The 24,945-nt window shown below is 37.6% G+C and overlaps 2 protein-coding genes across 4 annotated transcripts in view; both read right to left on the bottom strand.

Moving 5' to 3' along the window:
• The window catches only part of DNA2 (DNA replication helicase/nuclease 2), a 37,279-nt gene extending 26,764 nt beyond the window's left edge, over window positions 1–10,515 (bottom strand). Inside the window, exons 1-5 of the mRNA XM_005699118.3 lie at window positions 10,359–10,515; window positions 8,723–8,908; window positions 7,811–7,994; window positions 5,896–6,041; window positions 873–1,004 (exon numbers count right to left, since the gene is read on the bottom strand). Coding sequence (XP_005699175.2) covers window positions 873–1,004; window positions 5,896–6,041; window positions 7,811–7,994; window positions 8,723–8,908; window positions 10,359–10,432 — 722 coding nt within the window. The 5' untranslated portion in view covers window positions 10,433–10,515. The remainder of the gene's footprint in view (window positions 1–872; window positions 1,005–5,895; window positions 6,042–7,810; window positions 7,995–8,722; window positions 8,909–10,358) is intronic.
• Window positions 16,069–24,945, bottom strand: part of SLC25A16 (solute carrier family 25 member 16) — a 28,921-nt gene continuing 20,044 nt past the window's right edge. Inside the window, exons 7-9 of one of the 3 annotated variants that reach the window (XM_013975663.2) lie at window positions 23,115–23,277; window positions 19,197–19,265; window positions 16,069–17,714 (exon numbers count right to left, since the gene is read on the bottom strand). In XM_013975663.2, the coding sequence (XP_013831117.2) occupies window positions 17,558–17,714; window positions 19,197–19,265; window positions 23,115–23,277 (389 nt within the window). In that variant the 3' untranslated portion in view covers window positions 16,069–17,557. Of the gene's footprint in view, window positions 17,743–19,196; window positions 19,266–23,114; window positions 23,278–24,945 lie in introns of all 3 variants that reach the window. The other 2 variants (XM_018042584.1, XM_018042585.1) reach the window with 2 other exon arrangements.

Below are 24,945 nucleotides of genomic sequence, written 5' to 3'. Positions count from 1 at the left end.
TTCTACATTACACTTATGATCTGGCACCTTGCTGTTCACTGCCATTCAGCAGTACAGAAGCACCATGAAGTCAGTAGCTTTTTTTCTTTTTCCACTACTACGATCCCAGTGCCTAGATCACTATTTGGCACACATTAGGCATGGAATAAATATTTGCCAAATGGGCAAACAGTGGGAGGAAAAAAGGACTACCTACAAATTTATACCAATGCTACTTTAAGCGGGAAAAGAAGTAAAAGAAACCAACCGAAAGCCAAACAGTACTGAATGGCTAAACACAGTATTTAAACATAAAGTACAAATCCACGGCAATCAACATGAAACAGTCCATACATTATAGTAACACAGAGAAATATATGTGATATTAAGAAACACCCCCAAATATTTACAAACTGAAAATTCTATTTAAAAAAAACCATACCTACATCCAAAAATTATAAATTTTATTAAAGTGAAAATAGAATTTCTATTCATTAGATTATTTTTTGGGGTACGAGAAAGATACTCAGGACTGTAATATATAAAGCAAGCAAACCAAAAGGCTAGTTTTCAGGACTTGATCTCTGTGTGTGTGCTCAGTCGCTCAGTGGTGTATGACTGCAACCCCATGGGCTATAGCTTCAGACTCCTCTGTCCATGGAATTTTCCAGGCAAGAACACTAGAGTGGGTTGCCATTTCCTACTCCAGGGGATCTTCCCAACTCAGGGATCAAACCCACATCTCTTGCGTCTCCTGCATTGGCAGGCAGATTCTTTACTACTGTGCCATCTGGTAAGTTCAACTTGACCTCTAAAAAGCTTTAATTCAACATCTTGAATAAAATCCTGGACTAAACGTATAAACACCATATACACAAAAATGGGTTTCTTACAGAGAGAGCTGCATCTGAGGGAAGTCAGTTGAAGTATGTTTATGCATGAAATCTCCAGCCCATTTAGAAAATGAAGGAAGATACTCCTCTACCTCTTGTTTTATTTCATCTTGATTCAATTTTAGGCGGTACCTATCAAAATAAGAAATATTAAATATGAAAAAAAGTAAACAAGGACAAAAATGTTCATAAGCAACCCAAGCACCCATCAACGACTGAAAACATTAATTAAATGTGACACAATGGAATGTTATTTAGCCTTGCAAAGGAAGGAAATTCTGATACATGTTACAACATATATGAAGCCTGCCATTATACTGAATAAGCCAATGACAGAAAGTACTGCATGACCACTTAACACGAGGTACCTGCACTAGTCAAATTCATAGAGACAGAAAGGATGGTGACTGCCAGCGACTGGGGGAAGTGAGGGGTTGTTCAATGGATATAAGGTTTCAGTTTGGAAAGACTAAAAAAGTTCTGGAAGTAGATGATGGTAACGTTTACACAACATCAATGTACTAATGACACTGAACTCTACCCTTAAAAGTGGTTAAGACTGTGATTTGGGGGATTTCCCTGGTGGTCCAGTGGTAAAGACTCTGGGCTTCTACTGCAGGGGAACTAAGATCCTGCATGCCACGTGGCCAAAAGTAAAAAATAAAAGATTATGATTTTTTTTAATGCTATGGGTATTTTACCACATACACACAAAAAAATCCAAGTAACAGTGACATGACATCAAATTTTATATTTGCTCAAACTCCTACCATCTCAGGTCTAATAGGTCCCAGTTACACTTCAAGGGTGAAAAAATAAACCACAACTGTTGGTCCTGAAGCCCAGCAATGGAAAGTAGAAATGTAAAAGAGGACAAAAGGCCATAGAAACAGAAATGGAACATCAGCCTTACTAAATCAAAGGACTATCAACTTCCTGGGTCAAAAACCAGGAAAGACTAACAGAATCTAGTCTCAGTTTTTCAGGGTGCCTGCAAGGTCAAAACTGTGTCATAATAATTCTACAACATTATGTGCCTTTTTGCTCTTGTTCTCTCCTGAGTACACAGTGTAGATTTCCGAGTCCACATACACACACACGATACAGCAATATAGAGAATGCAGAAACAGATCTAAGAAACTAGGTGTCTATTATTAAGTTATAAAATCAAAACATTTGCCAAAACGTAAAACAATACCACTTGTCTCATTAAATTTTTTTCAAAAATAGTTATTTTTCATTAAACCTATTTATGTTAATGTGGAATGGGCTGTTTTTATTTTAGAATTAATCAATAAATATTTTTAAACTGCCTCAGCTTTCATTTCTAATACAGTAATTATCTATAGATATAACACTTGTAAACCAAAGCTCTTAGGGTCCTCAATAGTGTTTTAGTGTTAACAGGGTCCTGAGACCACAAAGTTCTGAGAATTGCTATCACCTTCCCTGGATGGTTCTCCCAGCTCCATCTGTATATTTAAGCATCACAACCTTAATAACTACTGCAGAATACCAATAGCACACGTGTGTCTGTGTCAGACCACACTTAGGTTTGAATCCTAGCTCTTTATTTACACATCTTTACTAGATGCATAACTTTGAGCCAGTCATTGTTTCTCTCTTTTTTAAAAATAATTTTATTTATTTATTTTTGGCTGCGCTGGATCTTTGCTGCTGTGCAAGCTTTTCTCTAGTTGCGGCAAGCGGAGGCTACTGTCTAGCTGCAGTGTGCAGGCTTCTCTTTGTGGTGGCTTCTCATGTTGCAGAGCACGGGCTCTAGGGCGCACAGGCTTCAGTAAGCTGCGGCACATGGGCTCAGTAATTGTGCATCCCAGACTCTCGAGTGCAAGCTCAATAGCTGTGGTACACAGGCTTAGTTGCACTGCAGCATGTCTGCCCAGACCAGGGATCAAAAACCTGTGTCTCTTGCGCTGGCAAGTGGATTCTTTACCAATGAGCCACCAGGGAAGCCCTGAGCCATTCATTGTTAACCAAGCCTCAGTTTCTTCATCCATAAGGTGAGATGACAACTACCACACAAATTAGTTTGAGGATCAAGTAAAACAGGCTATGTAAGGTACTTGGCATAGGACAAGAATTCAACAAGATATGAAAATGAAAACAGTGAATACTCATATAGTGCTGACTCTAGGCCAGGCACTATTTTGGTGCTTTACATGAACACTTTCAACCCTCCTTAGCTCTCTCTGAGATACTACTATCGTCATCCCTTTTTAGAACTGAAGAAACTGAAGCTCAGAAGTTACTTCCAAAGGACACACAGCTCCAGCTTGGGAATTTAAGTTCTTAACCCTTATGGTCCCTCTACACTGTGTTTCGTGACTTCCCTCATAGCTCAGTTGGTAAAGAATCTGCCTGCAATGTAGGAGACCCCGGTTCAATTCCTGGGTCAGGAAGATCTGCTGGAGAAGGGACAGGTTACCCACTCCAGTATTCTTGGGGTTCCCTTTCCCGCAATGGAGGAGACCTAGTTTGATCCCTGGGTTGGGAAGATCCTCTGGAGAAGGGAAAGGCTACCCACTCCAGTATCTGGCCTGAAGAATTCCATGGACTATACAGTTCATGGGGTCTCAAAGAGTCAGACACAACTGAGCGACTTTCACTTTCACACTGTGTTTTAATAATTTATTAGCATTATTTTCTCCCTGCAGCCCTGAGTTCACCTGGGTACTAGCATAACCACCGATACTCTGCAAATTCCTTTCAAACGACAAACCTTACCATTTTCTCACCGTCTAAAGATAGCACCATAATAACATATTCATCAAATTCTGAGACTCCAGAACACTGCAAATTTACCATATAACTCTGCAACATTTCTACTATCAAATTTAATAAGCTCCCTCTTTCCTAGGTTTCTGCTAACTCTGGCTTACCAGAACTAACAGAGCAGAGCCCTATCATAGTCCTCTAGGAGAGCCAGTTCAGCAGGAAAGACAGAAGTAGCAACCCTAGCTCTGCCAAGATAGCTTGGCCTAAGCACAAAACCAACTTCAGGTTGAAGGCAAAACTGAAATATCTCAAACCAGGAAGCAACTGCTAATACCAAAGTGCCCGCAAAGTGCCCCAAATGACCTACAGAAACACAATCACCCCACACAAAGCAAAAGCTATTTGTTTGAAAATGGCTGCTTAAAATCTGGCACCTTCCAGTGGATGATATAGGTGAGGATGTGGGGGAAACAAGGACCAATGTATTGCCTACAGAAATGCAAAATGAATTTTGAAATATACAGACATATTAAATCTTTATGTTGCATACCTTAAATTAATACAATATTATATGTCAATGATATCCCAATGGGCTTCCCTGGTAGCTCAGATGGTAAAGAATCTGTCCACAATGAAGGCGACCCAGGTTTAATCCCTGAAGCTGGAAAGATCCCCTGGAGAAAGAAATGGCAATCCACTCTATTATTCTTGCCTGGAGAATTCCATGGACAGAGGAGCCTGGCAGGTTACAGTCCATGGGGTCACAAAGAGCCAGACCCGACTGAGCAACTAACACACACTTTCTGACATCTCAATAAAACAGGAAAAAATGAAAGAAAGAAACAGGACAATATCTATGTAGAGCGATCTGACAGTATATATAAAAACTTTAAATGTACCCAGACCAGGGGACTTCCCTAGCGGTCCAACAGCTAAGACTCCTCATGTAAGGGGCCCAGGTTTGTTCCCTGGTGAGGGAACTAGATCCCACATGCCACAGCCAAAGATCCGGCATGATACTACTAAGACCTGGCACAGCCAAATAATAGATAAATATTTTCTTAAAAAATGTTCTCAGACTGGATCCTGTCCTAGAGGGGAAAAAAACACTTCAAAGAACATTACTGGACAAAATTGATTGAACCCACCACATCCCCTGCATCGGAAGGTGAATTCTAAGCCCCTGGACCATCAGGGAAGTCCTCTTTAAAACATTTTTAAGACAATAGGTTGGGGCTTCCCTGGTGGTCCATTGGCTAAGAATCTGCCTTGTAGTGCAATGGTTTGACCCCTGGTCGGGGAAGACCCCACATGCTACAGGGCAACAAAGCCTGTGCACCACGACTGAGTGCAAGCTCTGGAGCCCATGAGCCGCAACAACTGAGCCCAAGCACTGCAACTAGTGAAGCCTGCACGCCAACAGCCTGTGCTCCACAACAAGAGAAAAGCCACCACAATGAGAAGCCCATGAACCGCAGTGAAGACCAGCCCCCACTCACTGCAACTAGAGAAAGCCCAAGTGCAGCAACGGAGAGCCACGCCACCACAGCCAAAATATAAAGAAATCTTCTTTAAAAAGACAACAGGTTGTATGTACTAGTAAATTGGTATGGAATTATGGAACATATTTCTCCTATTTAAACAATGAAATAAACAGAACTACCACCAAGAGAAGTAGGTTTATGTCAACCAGTCTGGAAAGCAAAACCACCACTAATAAAAACACTTCTGTGAAAAAAAAGATGAACTGCAATAAAAGTGAAGGAGGAAACAAAGACAGAATATGCCAATCCCTCTGCAGGTAGTCATTCATAAGATGCCAATGATTAGCCATTTGTGGGTTTCCATGCATTATCTCCACCGTCACAGAAAGTCTGCAAAACAGGTATTATCACCGTTTTCAGAACCTTTCAGTAACTTGTTCAGTCATAAATCTGGCAAAGCTAGAACCTGAAAGGAGGTCATCTGATTCCCAACCCCATACAATTTTCAGGATATCACAATGTTTCTAGAAGTAAAACAAAAAGTTCCCATTCTATGAGTGCAGCTATGGGGCCTATTGTGCATACAATAGAAAATTTAGATATTTTTAGCCAAAGAATTCCTGTTCTGCAATTTCAGAAGCTCTTCACAGAATTGCGGTAGGATACGGCAACCCTGAAATCTGCATTCTAGAATGATACTGACATATTTAATAGTCTAAGATTGCCAAATATCTTATAGATGCCAGGGAAGAAGTTATATAACAAAACTGTATCTATCTAGAGTTCCTCGCCTAATTACTTACATTTCCTTCAGATGCCTTATTTCTTGAATAGTTTGAGAAGCAAGTTCTTGTAGCTTTTCTGGGGCAAAACTATCACTTATTGCTTTTTGAAATACTTCATGAAGAAGCGTACCAATCAGCATTTGGCGTGTGGCTGGATCAGAGCTCTATCAAAAAAAAAAGTCATATAAACATTTTATTTCACAACATGTCAATGGACACGATCCTATATTTATTACCTAACCTATTGAACTAGCATAGCCAAAGCACACTGGTGAGACAAATGCCAAAATATTAAACAATTCTTTTCTGGTGAGTGAAATTATAGGTGACTTTCACTTTCTTCAATTTAGAATTACCTGAATTATTTTATGAGTAAGATATTTTTCAAATCACTGTATTTCCATTTTGAAAGAATTAAAAATAACCTATATGGAAAAAGTTCAATATATTCCAAAATATTAATATTTAACATACTTTGTCTCTATTTTCACATTATAATAAACCCACATAGAATAGTCAATAAAGGCACAGCTTATAAACTCATGTGAGTAAAATACTCAAACACAAAACAAACTCAAGAGCAGAGATTTTTTTCTTTTTTGGTGGCACTGCCCAGCTGTGGGATCTTAGTTCCCCAACCCGGGGCTGAACCCAGGCCCCAGCAGTGAAAGTGCTGAGTCCTAACCATTGGACAAACAGGGAATTCCCTACAGCAGAGATTTTAACAAGCTCTTGACACTCAAAAACTATTTTTCAATGAACTCTTTTATTAGCCTGGATCTTCCCCTTGAAACTAACAAAAAAAAAAAAACATTAAGTCCACCAAAACACCCATCAGTAATTTAAAAAATTAACTTACAGAGGAATTCCCTGTACTAATTTTTTAAGTTCTATGTGAGTCTAAAATTATTTCAAAATAAAGTTTTAAAAGATTAAGGTATTCAGGTCTGCTTTATAATATGCAGTTAAAACAGAAGTTAATAGTAACCCACCCCCCAACAGCTGAAGAAAACAACCAATTAAAAAAACACAAAACTACAAATAAGTGATAACTAAGACTATTAGAAAATCTACTTAGGTATTTTTCCTTCTTTTTCTCTTCTTGCTTAGCTCTATTTTTTAATTTTCTATATACATACAAACTGTATAAAGAAGAATACCCTAAGAGAAAGAAAAAACTTAACAATTAAAAACCCAAGTTCTTCAAAAAATAATGGCATTGAAAGGGAGTGGGTGAAAAGCAGAATACAGATAAAAGAAACTATGAGATATATCAACCAAATATAATACAAAGACCTCATTTGCAAATTGATGCTAACAAACTGAATAAAAATATTTTTGACAAAAGACATTAAGAGATAAACTGAGAATTAGATTAACTTAAGGAATTACTGGTAATTTTATCAGGTATGATAAAGATATTGTACTTATATGTTTTTTAAATCCTCAGCTTAAATTGGCAAAATACAATCTTTAAGAACAACAAAATGGGTACAAGGGAGTTTATAATAACCAACTCTGTGTATGTTTGAAAATTTCCATTATAATATCTTTAAAAGAGACTGTCATATTTACTTTTACTGCGAATCACATGAAGCCAAGTTTAGAAATACCCAGATGTATTAAATTAAAAATTTTATCACTTAAATTATTTATCTTATTAGAATTGCTTATTTTATTAAATGTTAAATAAGATTCAAAGGATTCTTAGGGTACCAGCCTTGAATCCTAGCCGTGCCATTTACTAGCTACAGTAACTCTGGACAAGTCACTTAACTTCTCTGAGCCTGAAGTTCCTTGTCTGTAAAATGTAAAATGCAGCTGATTAATACCATCTACTTCACAAGATTGTTAGGAGGATTAAATAAGAGTGTAAAAGTGCTCTGTAAAGTCTTAAGACCCTGTAGAAACATTGGCTGTTAATATTATTCACCCTGAATGTTTCACTCAGGACAGCTCTTCTCATGCATCGAATACTACTGGCTATGCTTGTGCCAGAAATCAGCATGTCGGGATATAGAATCAAATATCCAAAATCTTCATCTATTATCCAAGTATCGGATATGCAGTCTCCCTCCAAATGAATGATGTCCCCTGGCTCTACTGGTACAGAGCACCTAAAAATAAGGTACACAAAATTTAGATTCCTACATTTAAACATGTTAAGGGGCTTTAAAAATAAATGAATATTTTATATAAAGAAATAATTTCTAAATTTTGGGGTCTTGCATCACCTACTGCAAAAACTATCAAATCATTCATAGTGTAACATACAGCTCCAAGTATAGATGAGGTTGCTATAATAATTCTCTCATTCTTAATGATCCTCTCATTCTGTAAAACTTATGTCTACAGCTTCTGTAAGTCCTGAGGCATGATGCCAAACCCAATATACTAAGAACAAAATTATATTTATCTAGTTCAAACCATCAAACTTGCAGCCTAGACAAAGTCAGACTTTCACCTCTGCATCTCCCTCTCACCCGTCACATACCACATATTGCTCAAGTAGGGAAATCTAGAGTCTAAGGATGTTCTTATGACTGATTTTGCCCTTAGTGAGAACTAAACGAGTTTTTAAGCTGCAATCCCAGAAAGTACTGGGAAATAGGTAGTAGTAATTTAATAAGTCCCCTTGCACGTGATTTTCAAATGACAATGAACATCAAGTTTTGGAATAAGGGACCTGAGATGCACAATTTTTGCAGATCTAATCTGAGTTCATATCTATTCTCTTTATTAACAATTAAATTATTGCAACATCCACACAAGCCCACATGTTAGTTTTTAAGACAGTACCCTTAAGCTTCTGCCACATCATTGCTCAAAGTCACACAAAAATTACCAGTCATTCCTAAGGATACACAGTTCTTTATCTTCTAGCGACTGGGAAGCAGTGATGATTAGGTGCTTTTCATCGTTTCCTTCTTCACTCTGTACAATATTGACTGCTAATACCAGGTACCGGTTATCCATTCCTCGGCTCAGAACTATCTTAGAAAAGGAAGCTTCCACCTTCTTCTTCTGAAATCTAAAGCATAACACATACAAAACTACTGTAGCACAAGCATGAAATAAGAAGCCATCCAATCTCCTTTATCTACAAACTTTCTAGGTTTCTTCTGGAAAGCTTATCACAATGATCACTGGCTAAAAGAGGTAAAAATTAAGAGAGCGAGGGCATAGCAGAATTCCCATTACAGGGAAAAAAAAAAAAAAAACTTCCCAGAAAGTGAAAGAAAGTGAAGTCGCTCAGTTGGGTCGGACTCTTTGCGACACTTTGGACTGTAACCTACCAGGCTCCTCCATCCATGGGATCTTCCAGGCAAGAGTACTACAGTAGGTTGCCATTTCCTTCTCCAGGGGATCTTCCCTACCCAGGGATGGAACCCAGGTCTTCCACATTGCAGACAGACGCTTTAACCTCTGAACCACCAGGAAAGCCCCACTTCCCAGAAGGAATGCCATTTAAAACGTTCACGATATGAGTTTTTCAAACTATAAGCTCTATGAGGAGTTCTCTGGGACATCTATGACTATGAGGGCTAATGATAAATTGAAAAATATGAAACAACAAATTCCTACCACTGGTGCAAGCCTTCCCAAAGTACAAGTAAAAGGAAACGTCTAGGACACCATCCTTCTGAACATAAATGATGTCTGTTATGGGAAAATGTAGTATGGGCAGTTTGTTGGAAGTCCTGTGAGTTTCATTATTATATTAAGATTTCAATTAGGTGAGTACTTAGACATTTAGTCCAACCTACTATTTAATGCAGGAAATCCTATAAAATTCCATTGGGGATCAACTAGCTCCTGCTTTGTAGAGAAAGCAAGCTTAATACCTGTCACATTAACCATTCTTCATAGAATAACTCAGAAATTTCTTATTTCTAATGGGAAAGTAAATTTCACAATTATTTTGTAACCGCTTCATTCACCTACCCCACGTACCCACGGGCCATGAATTTCCTAACGTCAGCTGGGTCGCTTTAAGGATCTCCCAAAAGGTATTGCTGATCAAAACCCAAAGCGCAAACATCCGTCAACAATAATTAGCCTCATTACCGACAGAAATTCTACACTATGCTTGCGGGTCAAGTTTCCCCAATCATTTAAGCCGACTTGAGAGTACAGACTTCTCCCTGGAAAACTCTCCATCTAAACTTCAAGAAAAGGATCTTGTAGTTGCAATTTCCTTTCCTGAAGACATGTAAGGTGGCTGAGACTCCTCAAATTCAGGAAGAAGGTTAAGAATGAACCCCTGGAGGAGGAAAAGTATTCAAGCTCTGGCTCGGGCTTGGCCCCAGAGAGAGGATGCGAAGCGGACCCCAGCTCCGGAAGCTCGTCGGGAACCCCGGGACCTGAGCTCGGTCACTGCGCTCGGAGCCCGGGTCCGCGGAGGCGTGGATGCGGCCTCTTCGCTCTTTTCTTTTCAAATCTCCCGCTATACTCCCAGGCCCACCCCCCGCTCCGCTCACAGCTCCGCCGGCGGCTCAGCCTCCTTCCAGAAACTCTTCTCCATTAGCAGCTCCAGTTCGTCCACTCGCTCCATTCTGGCCGCCAAGATCGCAAACTGCCGCCGGGTAAAATCAGGGGAACCCGGGGGCAACAATAGAGGGGAAAAGGAGCGCGAGCCCACGAGGTGCCGTGCGCATGCGCCGACTAGCAGTGGTCCGAAGAGACATGCGCAGGCAGCTCTTCCAGCGCAAAGTGAGTAGCTCGTGGAGAGTCGCACCTGCGGAATCAAGAACCGGAAAGCGCCTTTGCTCCTTTGCCTTAGGCTTTGGGAAACTGGGAGTCTTCGTAATCTGGCCTATACCAAATGGTTCCGCCCTTTCTCTAGACTCACCGACCCATGTGTCCAACACAGGCACTTAGAATGAATGAACTATTTGCTGTTGTCCAAACTCAGGCTTCCGTTGTTTGAACCTGGAAATTTTCACTCTTTGAAAAGAAAAAAAACCTCTCTTTTTTTTTTTTTTCCTGGAAAACTCAGTTGAGAAAATGGAAGCTGTCAGATGAGAACTTCCTCATCATGCCATGACTAACTCTATATCTGTTCCCTGTTTTATAACCTTTTTCCATTTTTTTCAGTAATGCCTCCTATCCGTGGGCAGTCCCTCCACTTGTACAGTGGAATCCCAAGCACTCTTACATTGTGTGTGTGTGTGTGTGTGTGTTCAGTCGTGTCCAGCTCGTTGTGACACCGTGGACTGTAGCCTACCAGGCTCCTCTTGTCCGTGGAACTTTTCAGGCAAAAATACTGGAGTGGATTGCCATTTTCCTCCTCCAGGGGATCTTCCAGCCTAGGGATCAAACCCCTGTCTCTTGAGTCTACTCCGCTGGCATGCAGGTTCTTTCCCACTAGAGCCACCATACATTCTCTAGGGCATTCTCTTCTGTCATTAGCTTGGCCCTCATTATCAGAGAGCTCCCAGGCTTGTAACGTGACCCAGCACCTCCCATCCTGAAGATGTTACCTTGATGGAACTTACTCTCTTAGCCACCTTCCTGAGGAAACCGGCTTTAAAGAATTTTTTATCAAGGCTGTATCCAATTTCAACTCCGATTCACTTTTCTTTTACTTTTATTTTTTAATTTTTGAATTAAAAATCACTTTTTTATATACACAGATTATAAAAGCCACCTTTAAAAATAATATGCAATGGAATATTTAAAATATACAGAAATGAGTAAAAAATAAATACTTCATAAGGGTATCACCCAACTCAAAAATAATCTTTACTATATGTAAAATAGATAACTTTGGAAAAAATAGATAATAAGAACCTATTGTATAGCACAGGGAACTCTATTCAATACTCTGTAATGACCTATATCAGAATAGAATCTAAAAAAGTGGGTATATGTATATCTAAAACTAATTTACTTTGCTATACAGCAGAAACTAACACAACATTGTAAATCAACTATACTCCAATGAATTTTTTTAAAGTTGTCTTTCACATTCATGTTTATTCTTATAAAATTATCAAGACATGCTTTGCTGAAACGCTTTGAGGGACTTTGAGATATTAGAGTCATCCATTCCTCTTGTATTAGCACCTTATAATAAATGCTGCACTTTCCTTCACCACAACACAGTGTCAGTGGCTCTACTACACAGGTGAGTAGACCCAAGTTCAGTTCAGTAACAAGATCTTTAGCTATGCATAAGTTTTAATCTATATCAAGACTGACATCCATTTTTCATCTATGCTTTTCACTTTCTGTGACCTAAGGAATCTTTGCCAACTCCTAGGAAGTAAAGATATTCTCCTTCGTTTTCTTCTTGAAATTCACCATTTTATTCATTTAGGTCTATGATCCATGTCAAATTAATTTTTGTATGTGATATGAGGTAGAGAATGAGTCATGTTTCCCCCCCAACCATGTGTATATCCAGTCTTCCCAGTAGCACCTGCTGAAAAGACTTCTCATCGTCCACTGGATTGTTCTGGCACCTTGTTAAAGAAAAAAATCAAATTAAGTTCAGGTCCATTTCTGGCTCTATTCTGTTCTTCTGATGTTTGTCAGTCCTTGTGTCTGCACCCCATTGTCATGATTACTACAGCTGTAGAGTAAGTCATACAGCAGGTACTTTGTTCTTGTAAAGATTGCTTTGTACATTCTGCTGCTGCTATTGCTAAGTCACTTCAGTCATGTCCGACTCTGTGCGACCCCATAGACGGCAGCCCACCAGGCTCCCCCATCCCTGGGATTCTCCAGGCGAGAACACTGGAGTGGGTTGCCATTTCCTTCTCCAATGCATGCATGCATGCTAAGTCACTCAGTCGTGTCCGACTCTGTGCGACCGTATGGACAGCAACCCACCAGGCTCCTCTGTCCACGGGATTTTCTAGGCAAGAATACTGGAGTGGGTTGCCATTTCCTTCTCCATTGGACATTCTAGGTCCTTTACAAACTTTAGAATGAGTTTGTATAAAAACTGAATTGTATAAAAATTTGTACACAGTATAAAAATTGTGAGTTTCTACAAAAAGCCTATTGGAAGTATGATTGAGATTGCATTAGACTTAAAAATCGATTTGAGAATTGATTTAAAATATAGAGACCTCTAACTCATAAACCTGGTTTCTCTCTCCATTTATATAGATTTTCTTTAATGTCTCTCAGCAATATCTTACAATTATCAATATAAAACTCTTGTATATTTTATTAAATTTAAATATTTTAGATTTTTATGCTATTTTAAATGAGATTTTTTTCAATTGCTTCCTGCTAGTATATAAAAAGTTTTTAAAATTTGCCTTATATCCTGAGACCTTGCTAGTAATTGCGAGTTGATAGTAGTAGATTCATTAAGACTTTCTATGTAAATAATCATGTCATCTACAAATAGAGGAAGTTCTACTTCTTCCTCTGGTCTTTGTTTTTAACTTCATTTACATAAGTGAAGTGAAGCGCTCAGTCGTGTCCAACTCTTTGTCACCCCATGGACTATAGCCTACCAGGCTCCTTGGTCCATGGAACTTTCCAGACAAGAATACTGGAGTGGGTTGCTATTTCCTTCTCCATCATTTACTTAAGTTCACTGGTTAAATGGAAGTTCTGACACTGGGCATCTTTGTCTTCTACTGACCTCAGGGGGAAAACATTTCACCATTCATATTTCACCATTAAATATGATGCTAGCTGTAGGTTTTCCATGAATACCTGCTATGATTATCTAATCTATATAAAAAAATCATTTTTAAAATTTATTTAATCTTTTGGCCAAGCCATGCAGCATGTGGGATCTTGGCTCCCCAACCAGGGATCAAACCCATACCCCCTGCATTGGCAGCATGGAGTCTTAACCACTGAACCACCAAACAACCACTTTTTTAGCATATGAATTTTCATTTTGGGCAGGATTTTGTGAGGAAAGCTTTTCTTTGTCCATGAAGCATCTTCAGGAAGCTGAGCAATCAACTTTGAGGATGTCTTACTCAAATGGCTGGCAAGTTGAGGCTAGCCTCTACAGGGACTGCCTAGCTTCCTCACAACATGCTGTGAATAGCAGCAAACAGGGTTGGAGTAGACACAAGGCAGATGGATTTGCTTAGGGCTGTATAAGATATGGTAATGATTTTGTCTTTTATTCTAAATGCAATGGGATGCCCTGGAAGGTTTTCAGCAGGGGAATAAAATTGCCTGATTATGGGTTTTTGTTGTCGTTTTAAGGGATTTATCTTTAATTATTTATGGCGGCTCTGAATCTCCATTGCTGCACACAGGCTTTCTATAGTTGTGGCAAGTGGGGGATACTCTCTAGTTGCGGTACCTGGGCTTCTCATTGCAGTGGTTTCTCTTGTTGCAGAGCATGAGCTCAAGGTGCTCAAGGACTTTGAGTAGTTGCAGCTCACAGGCCCCAGAGCACAGGCTCAGTTAATTGTGACTTAGCTGTCCCATGGCATGTGGTATCCTCCTGGACCAGGACTGAACCTGTATCCCCTGAACTTGCAGGCAGGCTCTTCACCACTGAGCTACCAGGGAAGCCCCTGCATGATTATATTTTTATAAAGATCACTCTACTTTAATCAGCAATTATTTGTACTTAGAAACAGAAATTAACAAAATAAAAATCAGACAATGGAGAAAATTCAAAAGATTGATAAGACTCCAGTTAAACCAGTAACTAGAAAGAACATAAATTACCAATCTCAAAAATGGGGAAAACAACAAAGGCACTTTCCAAAAACTGTAATCATTCTATTAATTGATTTGTATTTCTTGACATATTAGAGTTTTACCTGAATAGGAAGGATACTAGTGTGTTGATGGATGCTAGTGTGTCTACTAGCATCGTATCTAATAGCCAAAGCTGCAGATTCAGACTGGCTGAATCTGAATTGTAGATCCACCACTTACTGTGTGAACCTGAACAAGTTACTTGAGCTCCCTGGGTCTCAATCATCCCAACTGTAAAAAAAGGAGTATTTAATAGTACCATTCTTATCAGTATTGTTGCAGAAACAGAGTTAAGGCATCAGAAGTGCTTAAAATAAGCAACGGAACACAGTAAATCCTCAGGAAATATACATGACGCATTATTTGTCATTGATTCCTAGTGCCTAACAGTGTCTGATATTCAAAGAATTGATCTGAGGAAGTATTTAAGTATATGGTTGCTATATAAGTATGTCAGATATCATCGGCCCAATTCTGCAAGGTAATGAATTACTCATGTAATATAGGTTTTATTATTTGCCATTCATCCTGGCTCAAACTGGCAGCAAGACATATCTGTGGGGGAAAAAAAATTTTCTTAACTGTTCTTTCTCTACACTAGTAGTACCTCATTTCTTCCTACTAGAACATTTTCTCCAAAAACAGGGACCAAACCTTCTTTTAGCTCATCAGTAAACATCACTGAACAACTATTATGGTGCCATACACTGTGCTCCTTAAAAGGGATGAAGGGATGACTCTGCCCATGAGAGAACCAACTAGGAGAACAGAAGTAAACATGCAGTAACCAAAAAGTGTGGTACGTACCCTGCCAGTATAATACCCAGAGACAGATGCTCTTGGGAACCCAGACCAGACTGTAAGGACAGCTGAGAGACGTCTCAAGGTATGCCCACAAAATGCTGACATAATCCCTGGCATACAATGGGTGCTAAATAAATGAATGTTGAGTACCAGGGGGGGTGTGTGTGTGTGTGTAGTGATAGTCACTCAGTCGTGTCTGGACTCTTTGCGACACCGTGGATTGTAGCCTACCAGGCTCTTCCATCCATGGGATTTTCCAGCCAGGAGATCTTCCCGACCCAGGGAATGAACCCGGGTCTCCCGCATTGTAGGCAGACGCTTTACCATCTGAGCCACCAGGGAAGTCATGTATATATATATATATCACCACTAAACTTTCAATCTCCACACAGGCCACTATTAAGAGCTAGGAAGGGTACATCACTCATCAATCTCTAGACAAAATCACTGTCCCATTCCATAGACCAGAGGGCTGTACCCACCAAAAGGCAAGAAAAGAATTACAAAGGCAATCAAAACAGACATAGTCGACCTTCAAATGCAAGATAATCTATCAAGATTCACTTTGAGTTATCAATCTGAAATAAATTAGATATAAATACTATCATTATTTCAAGTATTCTTCCATTCTGACCGCTTATGTTTATTTATGCTTCAATAGTGTAAATAGTTAAAAGAGAGGAGTAATTGTTGAAATATGAATAAAATTTATTCTTAATAACCTCAGTACTCTGAACAGATATAGAATGCAAATTTTATTTAAAAAAATATTTGCAGTCCTCCTTTATTGATAACATAACTGAGATACTTATTTTATACATTTAAATTATCTTGAGATTTGATAGCAGTATTTAGCTACAGTGTAGCCCAAAAATGAAATATACAAAATAGTTTTAGGAACACATGTACACCTGTGGGTATACCTATAAATCATACAAAGATAAACATTTATTGTAAAATAAAGACTTTGAAAATGAAACCAGTTCATATAATTTCACCAAGATATGACAAGAAATCTTTATGCAAAAAAAATAAAAATTGAAACAGAAATAACACTTCAACTTAGTTTTCTAATGCCTTAAAAATCGTATTAATTCTACAAATTGCTATTTTGGAGGACAGAACTATAACTGTTCCCCTCTCATTTTTTTGTCATGCTTACAATAAAACATAAAAAAGTACTCTGAACATAATAAATGGAATTCTTACATTTTAAACCATTTTACTATAAAGGATAGCAATTCAGATCATGTTTTACATCTCTACTTAAGTTTATATTGCACTAAAATTATTTTATGTGGAAGAACTAGTTGATATGTCATAACATAATACCTTGGAAACATTCTTTAACATTCACATCTATATTAATGGATATTTCACAGTCCACTTAAATAAATTTTCTAACATACACCAAATCATCTAACAAAAACAAATCTATAATGCTAATTTGTTTTGAGAGCAAAGATACTTAATATCTATTATTACTGACCTTGGGAAATACAGTGAAATTTTAAAACATACTTAAATCACTCAGAAACTGGTAATACCATTTGAGCAAGACCTGAAAATTTGTGACTTACTGATGAGTGTCTACATGGCTACTTTTTTAATACAATATTTATCAAAAATGAAGAGAAAAAGTGTTTGTCCTTTTATCCAGTGGAGCAGAATTATGAGAAGAGACATATTAGGAATAATACTTCAATGCTGGCTTCTAACCTATGTTTCATATAACTTAAAATGTCAGTTCTCATCATTCTGCTGTAATATAACCAAGCCTGTTTATTACAACAAAAACCAATGTTACAGTCTTTGAAAATCATGATTATAATTAAAAGCTTGGAATAGCATAATAAAACTAATGACAACCTCTTGAATTCATTTCAAGTTAGTTCTGCTTTCAAATAACACTTTAAAATGGTTTCCAATAACCTTACTGATTAACCAGCATCAGCTTAGGAATTTTTTTTTTTTTGCAATGTTCTAAAATATAACTACTGGCATCAAAAAGTATAGTAAGCACTTTTGATTTGTGATGAATAGAAAAATCAAGTACTAAATACCAGTGGTTCCTGTGACAGGGTAAATATCCCCCTTCAAGTAATGTTCTCCCCCAAATTAAATTAACATTTTATTTTTCCCTCTGAGAATTTATTAAGGAAAAGAAATCATTATTTTTTTAATTGAGGTGAAAAAACTGCTTCATAAGTTCATATGTTGTGAAAGCCACTGCCTGAGAAGGAACGCAACGAATGTAATTAAGAGATAAACCGCGATATAATCCTTTTCGAATTCCATGGTGTCCATAGACATACTTCATAGTCTCCCGCATGGTACTGAAAGAGAAAGATTAAATGATGACACCTTTATGCCCAGTCACGAACAGACAACTTCAGGATCATAACAGCATTTTTTTAAAAGAAGCTAAAATTCCATCTTGAGTAGCTTTTGGATAGCAAGTGTTAAAACAAGCTAAAAATTCACAATAAAACAGCAATTCATTCTGAACAAGTTCAAAGCATTACGCATAGAAGTTGGGGGTTCATTAATATAATATATTTTGTTTGTATTATGTCTGTGACATTTACTAGCAACACAATTTCATAATAATATTTGAAATACTGATGTAGTCTTTTTAAAGGATATATGAACAGTTGCCCTTTAAGCTCTCATTTCTGCTCAAGTTGTATGCTATAATGAGCAGATGTTATACAACTAAAGCTTGAAGGACCGTCTTTCAGATTTCAGCAATAAAGACTTTCTTTTTTCAGTGTTCTTTCCTTTCAAACCAACATTTTGAGCTTTGTCTTTCTCTTTCAATATGCAAGGTGGACTGAAATCTTCAAAAAAATCTTTTGGGTGAATAAAGGCAACTCAAGTTCCTGAATAAATATTCTGCTCTTTCCCTGAAGGACAACACATCACCAAACAGAATGATTCGAAAGTTATAAATTATAGAAAACTCTATAGTGTTATGCTATGCAATAGTGTTAGCCACTAGCCATATGTGGCTACTGAGTACATGAAACTCGGTGGCAAATCCAAAACTGAGATGTGCTGTAATTTCAAACATGTAGTAGTTTTTAAGGGATTAAAAATATAAATAAATAAATAAAAATGATGTAAAATAAGATGACAAAGTGATAAATTTTAGATATATCGGTTTAAATAAAATATTTTAAAACAATTTCATCTGTTTCTTTTTATACTCTTTAAATGTGGTTACCAGAAAAATTTAAATTACATATGTGATTCACATAATATTTCTACGTAACAGAGCTGCTTTAAAATGACTTTTTTTTTTTGGCTTCATGCCTTGCTGGGTTTAAGTTCCCCAATCAGGGGTCGAACCTAGGCCCCCACAGTGAAACTCCTAACCACTGGACTGCCAGGAAATTCCCTAAAATAAATTTTAATAGGAGGATTGAAAGTGAAAGTGTTAGTTGCTCAGTCATGTCCTACTCTTTGTAACCCCATGGACTGTAGCCCGCCAGGCTCCTCTGCCTGGAATTGCCATGGGATTCTCCAGGCAAGAATACTGGAGTGGGTAGCCATTTCCTTCTCCAGAGGATTTTCCCAACCCAGGGACTGAACCTGAGTCTCCTGCATTGCAGGCAAATTCTTTACCATCTGAGCCACCAAGGAAACCCAATAGAAGGATTAGGACCTGATTAAATTCTTATAAAGTTAACCAAAACACACTATGGGATATAAAATTAAATCTCTATACTGCTTGTGAGATCACAGTCCTATCTCCCTACTTATTGTGCACATTACATTTCCTAATGAAATGGAACAATGACAAGTGCAGAACTTACAGGCACTTTTCAAATTCTGGAAGAACCGTTCCTAACTGCATTCGCCGACGTGTTACATCAAATGGGTAGCTAAAAGAAGAAAAAGACAGAAGGATTTAAAAACGATTTTTAATTTTATACTCAGCAATTATTGAATACAAAGTCCTATGTATGCTAGGAAATAATGTGTTCCTACTCTCTGATTGTTTTGTCTAACCTGGGAGTCAGGATATAGGCACATGAATAAAACCAAATAACAAAAACAAAGTCTCTTTGCCCTTTGCAGAAGTGGTTCTCTTGGGATTGGTGATTCTTCTCTTTCATCATCCAATGTCAAGTTCTATTTATTCCCCAGAGGAAAATGAAATGCCACTTCCTGAAGAAATAAACTGAGTACTTTCTGTTGCTGTAACCCTAAGACAGGGTTTCTTAACTTTGTCACTATTGCCATTTGGATTGGATAATTCTTAGTTGCGGGGGCTGTCTTGTGCAGTAGGATGTGTAAGTAGCTTCTGCCCAATAGCTGCCAGTAGCACATCCCCAACTGTAACAACCAAACATGTCTCCAGACATTACTAAACATCCACTAGAGGCAAAAACCACCCCCAGTTAAGAATCACTACCATTCAGCAAGTGCCGTTGTATACAGGAGGCCAACAAAAATTCTCAAGGGCTAAAATTAACAATACAGATAATTGTATTTAGAGGACAGAGGTAATTTTATGTGGAAAGATTGCCTGGTTCTGTAACTCTGGATGGTGGGACAAATGTTAACTAGACTTACTGGCATGATCATTTTGCCATATATACAAGCGTCAAATCATTATGTTTTATACCAGAAAGTAATAGAATATGTCAATTATACCTTAACTTACAAACTTTTAGGTTGTCTAAAGTGAAATATACAAAAGTAATCTCTTTGGAGTAGGACTCAGGTGATTTTTTTTAATTATATTTTTAGGGCTAATATTGACTACTTAGGTCCTGTGCTAAGCAAGACAAAGTATATTATCTCATCCCATCTTTACATAATTGCGTGAGATAGGTACTCTTATCTCAATGTTAAGAAAATTGAGTCTTAGAGACATTTTCCCTGCCATAAAACTGCTTTCTACTTTCCTATTCAAAGCTCTCATTCATATATATATAAAAAAGCGAAAGTCACTCAATCATGTCCAACTGTTTGCGATCCCATGGACTATTCACTCCATGGAGTTCTCTAAACCAGAATACTGGAGTGGGTAGCCTTTCCCTTCTCCAGGGGATCTTCCCAACCCAGGGATTGAGCTCAGGTCTCCTGTATGGCAGGTGGATTCTTTGCCAGCTAAGCCACACATGTTATAAATACATATATAATATACACATAGTGATACATGAGAAAAGTATGTACTTCTATATACATTTAAATTTACTATGCAATAGTCATAATTAAAAAACCACCCATATACCAACCAAACAGCTTAAGAAATTACATTAGTAATAGATGAAGTGCGTTATACATCTCAATAGTATCTCCATGAACTACCCATCTTTTTTTTTTTTTTTTGACCCTGCCTCAAGGCTTGCAGGATCTTGGTTTCCCAACCAGGGAACAAACCTGTGCCCCCTGCAGTGAAAGCACAGACTTCTAACCACTGGACCTCCAGGGAATTCCCCTCCATGAATCATCTTAAAAAAAATTTATCATTTATTTATTTGCCTGTGCCAGATCTTAGTTGCAGCACGTGGGATCTTCGATCTTTGTTGCAGGATCTTTAGCTGGGACATGCGAACTCTCAGTTGCAGCACATGGGATCTAGTTTCCTGATCAGAGATCAAACCTGGGCACCTGCCAGAACTGTCCCACGAATTATCGTTTAATGGGAGGTGGAGAGATGAAAAAATTTTGTGGGGAATAAAGGGACCAATGGACGCGAGTCCAAGTGAACTCCGGGAGTTGGTGATGGACAGGGAGGCCTGGTGTGGGGTCGCAAAGAGTTGGACACGACTGAGTGACTGAACTGAACTGAACTGAACTGAAGCAGAAAAAGATGTATCTGGGTAGAAGAAATTGACTAAATAGGGAGAAAGTAAGAAGACAAAGTACAAGGATCAGAACAAGGGAAGTAACAATGGGAAAGAAAGAAAATAACATTCAGGCAATGTTCTTACGAAAAAATTGCAAAACTGTTTGGATATGTACACTGTGAAAAATGGTTTCAAGGTATTATCAGGACTATTAAGATTAATGGCTATCAATAACAATAGGAAAGTTGGGGGCTAAGGACAGGCACAAAAAAGAAAACAAGAAAGTAGTATATGAATTATGGAGTTTGCACTGACGTCCAGGTAGAAACAGTCAAGAGGTTACCAGAGGGAACCGGTATGAAGGTTTCAATAGAATTAGTTATCTGTACAGAGGCTGACCTTTGAATCCTTAAAGACAGATGAGCTACTCTAGATATTTACAGGAAGAGCAAAGGACTAAATTCTGGCAAGGTCTTAACAGTATCAGCACAGATAGGTAGGAGGAGGAAAACAGGAATCAGCAAGATACCTGAAAAGGGAAAGGTGGGAGGATGATGGCCAAGAGAGGGCACTGTTTACAAAAACCAAGGAAACAAAACAATTAGAGGATAAAGGAACTGAGAAGAGCCACTGGATCTGTAGGAGTCAATGCGTGTAGAATACGAAGAGAAGTGGAAAAGAGAAGACAGACTTTAAGGCTCTAAATTGGAAGTAAATAATAAAGAAAAGGGCAGTAAAACCAAGAAGAGAATACAGAATAGCTAGAGGTGAGCATTCTCTGCAAATGAACAAGGTTCCACAGCTACATTTCTAAAAGTAAACTACACTTTTTTTCTTTACCTTCAACCTAGTCTGCTCCTACAAAGTACACTGAGTCTGCTTTTACAAAAGTAATCCTTAATTCAATGAACACCTTACCTTTCAGTACTTATCCTACTTTGACTTTTCTTTCTTCCATTGGATACTATTTTTTTTTGAGCCTTTGTGACTCTAGTACTTCCTGTTGTCTTCCTGTTTTTCAGGATACTCCTCAGTCACAGAAATCTTTCCTTCTTCCTGTTCCTGAAATGTTCCTGCCTCATAGTATTCCAGCCTCATTTTATCTCATCTATCCAATCTCTCTTGGTCTACAGAAATTCTTTGAAGCCACCTTTCCATAATACTTTCCACCTAATTTATCTATGTCCCTAACTGGTTATTGTTTAGTTGCTAAGCCTTGTCCGACTCTTTTGTGACCCTATAGACTGTAACCCGTCAGGTTTCTCTGTCCCTGGGATTTCCCAGGCAAGAAGACTGGAGTAGGTTGCCATTTCTTTCTCCAGGGGACCTTCCTGACCCAGGGATGGATCCTGCGTCTCCTGCTTGGCAGGTAGATTCCTTACCACTGAGCCCCCTGGGAAGTCCCATGTCCCTAATACAACTTATATTAATATAGAATTCCCTTGATTGCTACTGTCTCAATGAGAGTATTAGCTTCTTGAGGCAACAGTTTTGTTCTTCCATTAGCAAAAATCCCAATGCTTAGCATAGTTTCTGGCACAAAGCAGGTCTTTAAGATTTACTGCAAGAAAAGTTGTACCTACACACACACATATATACACATACTTGATAAATGGCTCAGATTTCAGAAAACTTGTATAGGCAAATTCATAAGAAAACATGGCTGAAGACTACTCAGTGTTTCTTTCTAGCTTTCCTTTTCCTTTCTTTTAAAATCCACAGAAACTGAGTAGGTTCAAACTAATTTGGTCAATTTGGCACAAAGTTATTTATAATATGCTTTAAGGGCAGGCACATTGGAAAAATGTATTAAATTAATATTTATATTTTTCAAAGGATCCTGTTTTTAATAATCTATTTAAAAATAAAATAACCAATGCTAAAAATCAGGCTTGGGTAAACGTATTTGACTTAAGTTGATTAGAAACTTACGATATTGTCTGTGCTATTGCTCCAGCAACACCACCACAAAGTAAGTTTATGTGAGTTTTCAAAACTAAGACATTAGGATTGTCTGATGAAGGTCTGCCAAGAAGGGTGGGAGCATAGGAAAGCCCAACACTCTTTAAGGTACCAAAAGTAAAAAATGAAACACCTGAAAGAGAAAATATAAATTCACCACGATGCTTAACAGAATGTAAACTACGAGAAGACACCATTCTTACATAATAACCAATTAACTCAAGGAACTAACTATGTATTCCCTGATTTCAGATATTTGGCTTAATCTAAGACGAAAAGATTTAATTAATGTTTATAAATAACCTAAAGACAACAAAATTACCACCTATAAAAAATTATAGCATTGTTTTATCACATACTAGTATAATGTTCAGCTCACTGAATAAAGGTAGTAGTGGAGTATAATGCCACCTTATGCATGAATAGAATTAAACAGTTTTACAAGATTTCACAGAAGTAAAAGCTAAATTAATGATTAGTAATTTTAAGTAAATATAACATATTCATAATAATGATGATAATGTAAGGAAGAGACGACAAATTTAGGAGTGACAAAGCATTATTTCATTCAGTGTCTAATTTTGTCTTCAAGGAATAGCTATGACAATGAGTGACTCAGAAGACACATGGACTCTAATTAATACTGAGTTAAGTTATTGATAATGTGCAATTGGTACTGGCTGAAATGTACATGATATATTTTATAGTAGAAACATTAAAAGTTATATATTAAAAAAAATAAGCAAAATTCAAGCATTCCTATCAACTAAACATTACTCAAGATATCTTGATATCTACTAAATTTTAAAAACATATTTAAAAAGATACTTAATGCTTAAGAACAAACAAGCCCTAACAAAAATTCAGTCTAGAATAACTCAATAGATGCATTTATTCTTTATATAAAATTCTTATGAACATATAGTATTTAATAATGATGATATACAACTTTAGAATACTCATACACTTTTATATTTGGGAAATCTATTCACCAACTTAAACACAGATACCTTAACTACAAAAAAAGGTCACAACAAGGAAATTCAAAGCAAATTAAACACAAGTAGGAAAAAAACTGAAATACCTAAATTATGTAGAATGGTATTCAGTGAAATATGACAAAATTTTTTTTAATGTGAATAGTATTCAGAAATATGAAAAAGACTTGGGAAACTGAAAAAATTAAGAAACAAAATTATGTACATACAATAACAATGTAAAAAATGTTTCAAAAATAAAACTAAGAACAAAAAATTAGAAAGAGAAGAACATATAGTAAAAAAACTAAAGGGTTCTTATCCCAGCATAATGGCAGTGAAGGTATCCCAAGAGTCTTCATCATTACAGAACAACTATATCCATTGCTGGGCCTCCAGAAAGGAATCCCTAGTTTCTAGGAATCCCTAGCAGCACCACCTTCCAAAAATATAATCTGAGGTCCACTTGGGAGTTGTGGCCCATGACAGAAGTGGAGTGATTCTATGTTTTGATAGCAACAGTCAAGCCATTGAGACAGATCCTGCTATTGGGCCTTGAGAAGATGGAATCACTGGGTCAGAAACTCAAATTAAGATCAAGTAACAACAACAACAAAAAAATCAAGTAACATGCTGGACTTCCCTGGTGCTCCAGTGGTTAAGATTCCACACTTTCAGTACAGAGGCCATGGGTTCAATCCCTGGTTAGGGAACTAAGATGCCACCTGCCATGTGATGTGGCCAAAAAAAAAAAGGTAATAGAAACTCATAGTTAAAGATCACCCGAGAAAAAAAAAAACCCACAGGAAATAACAAACTAAATA

The sequence above is a fragment of the Capra hircus genome, chromosome 28 (genome assembly GCF_001704415.2).
Source record: "Capra hircus breed San Clemente chromosome 28, ASM170441v1, whole genome shotgun sequence".
Classification (NCBI taxonomy): Eukaryota; Metazoa; Chordata; class Mammalia; order Artiodactyla; family Bovidae; genus Capra; species Capra hircus.
Note: the sequence above shows the minus strand (reverse complement) of the source record. Positions and strands in the feature narration are given on the sequence as shown.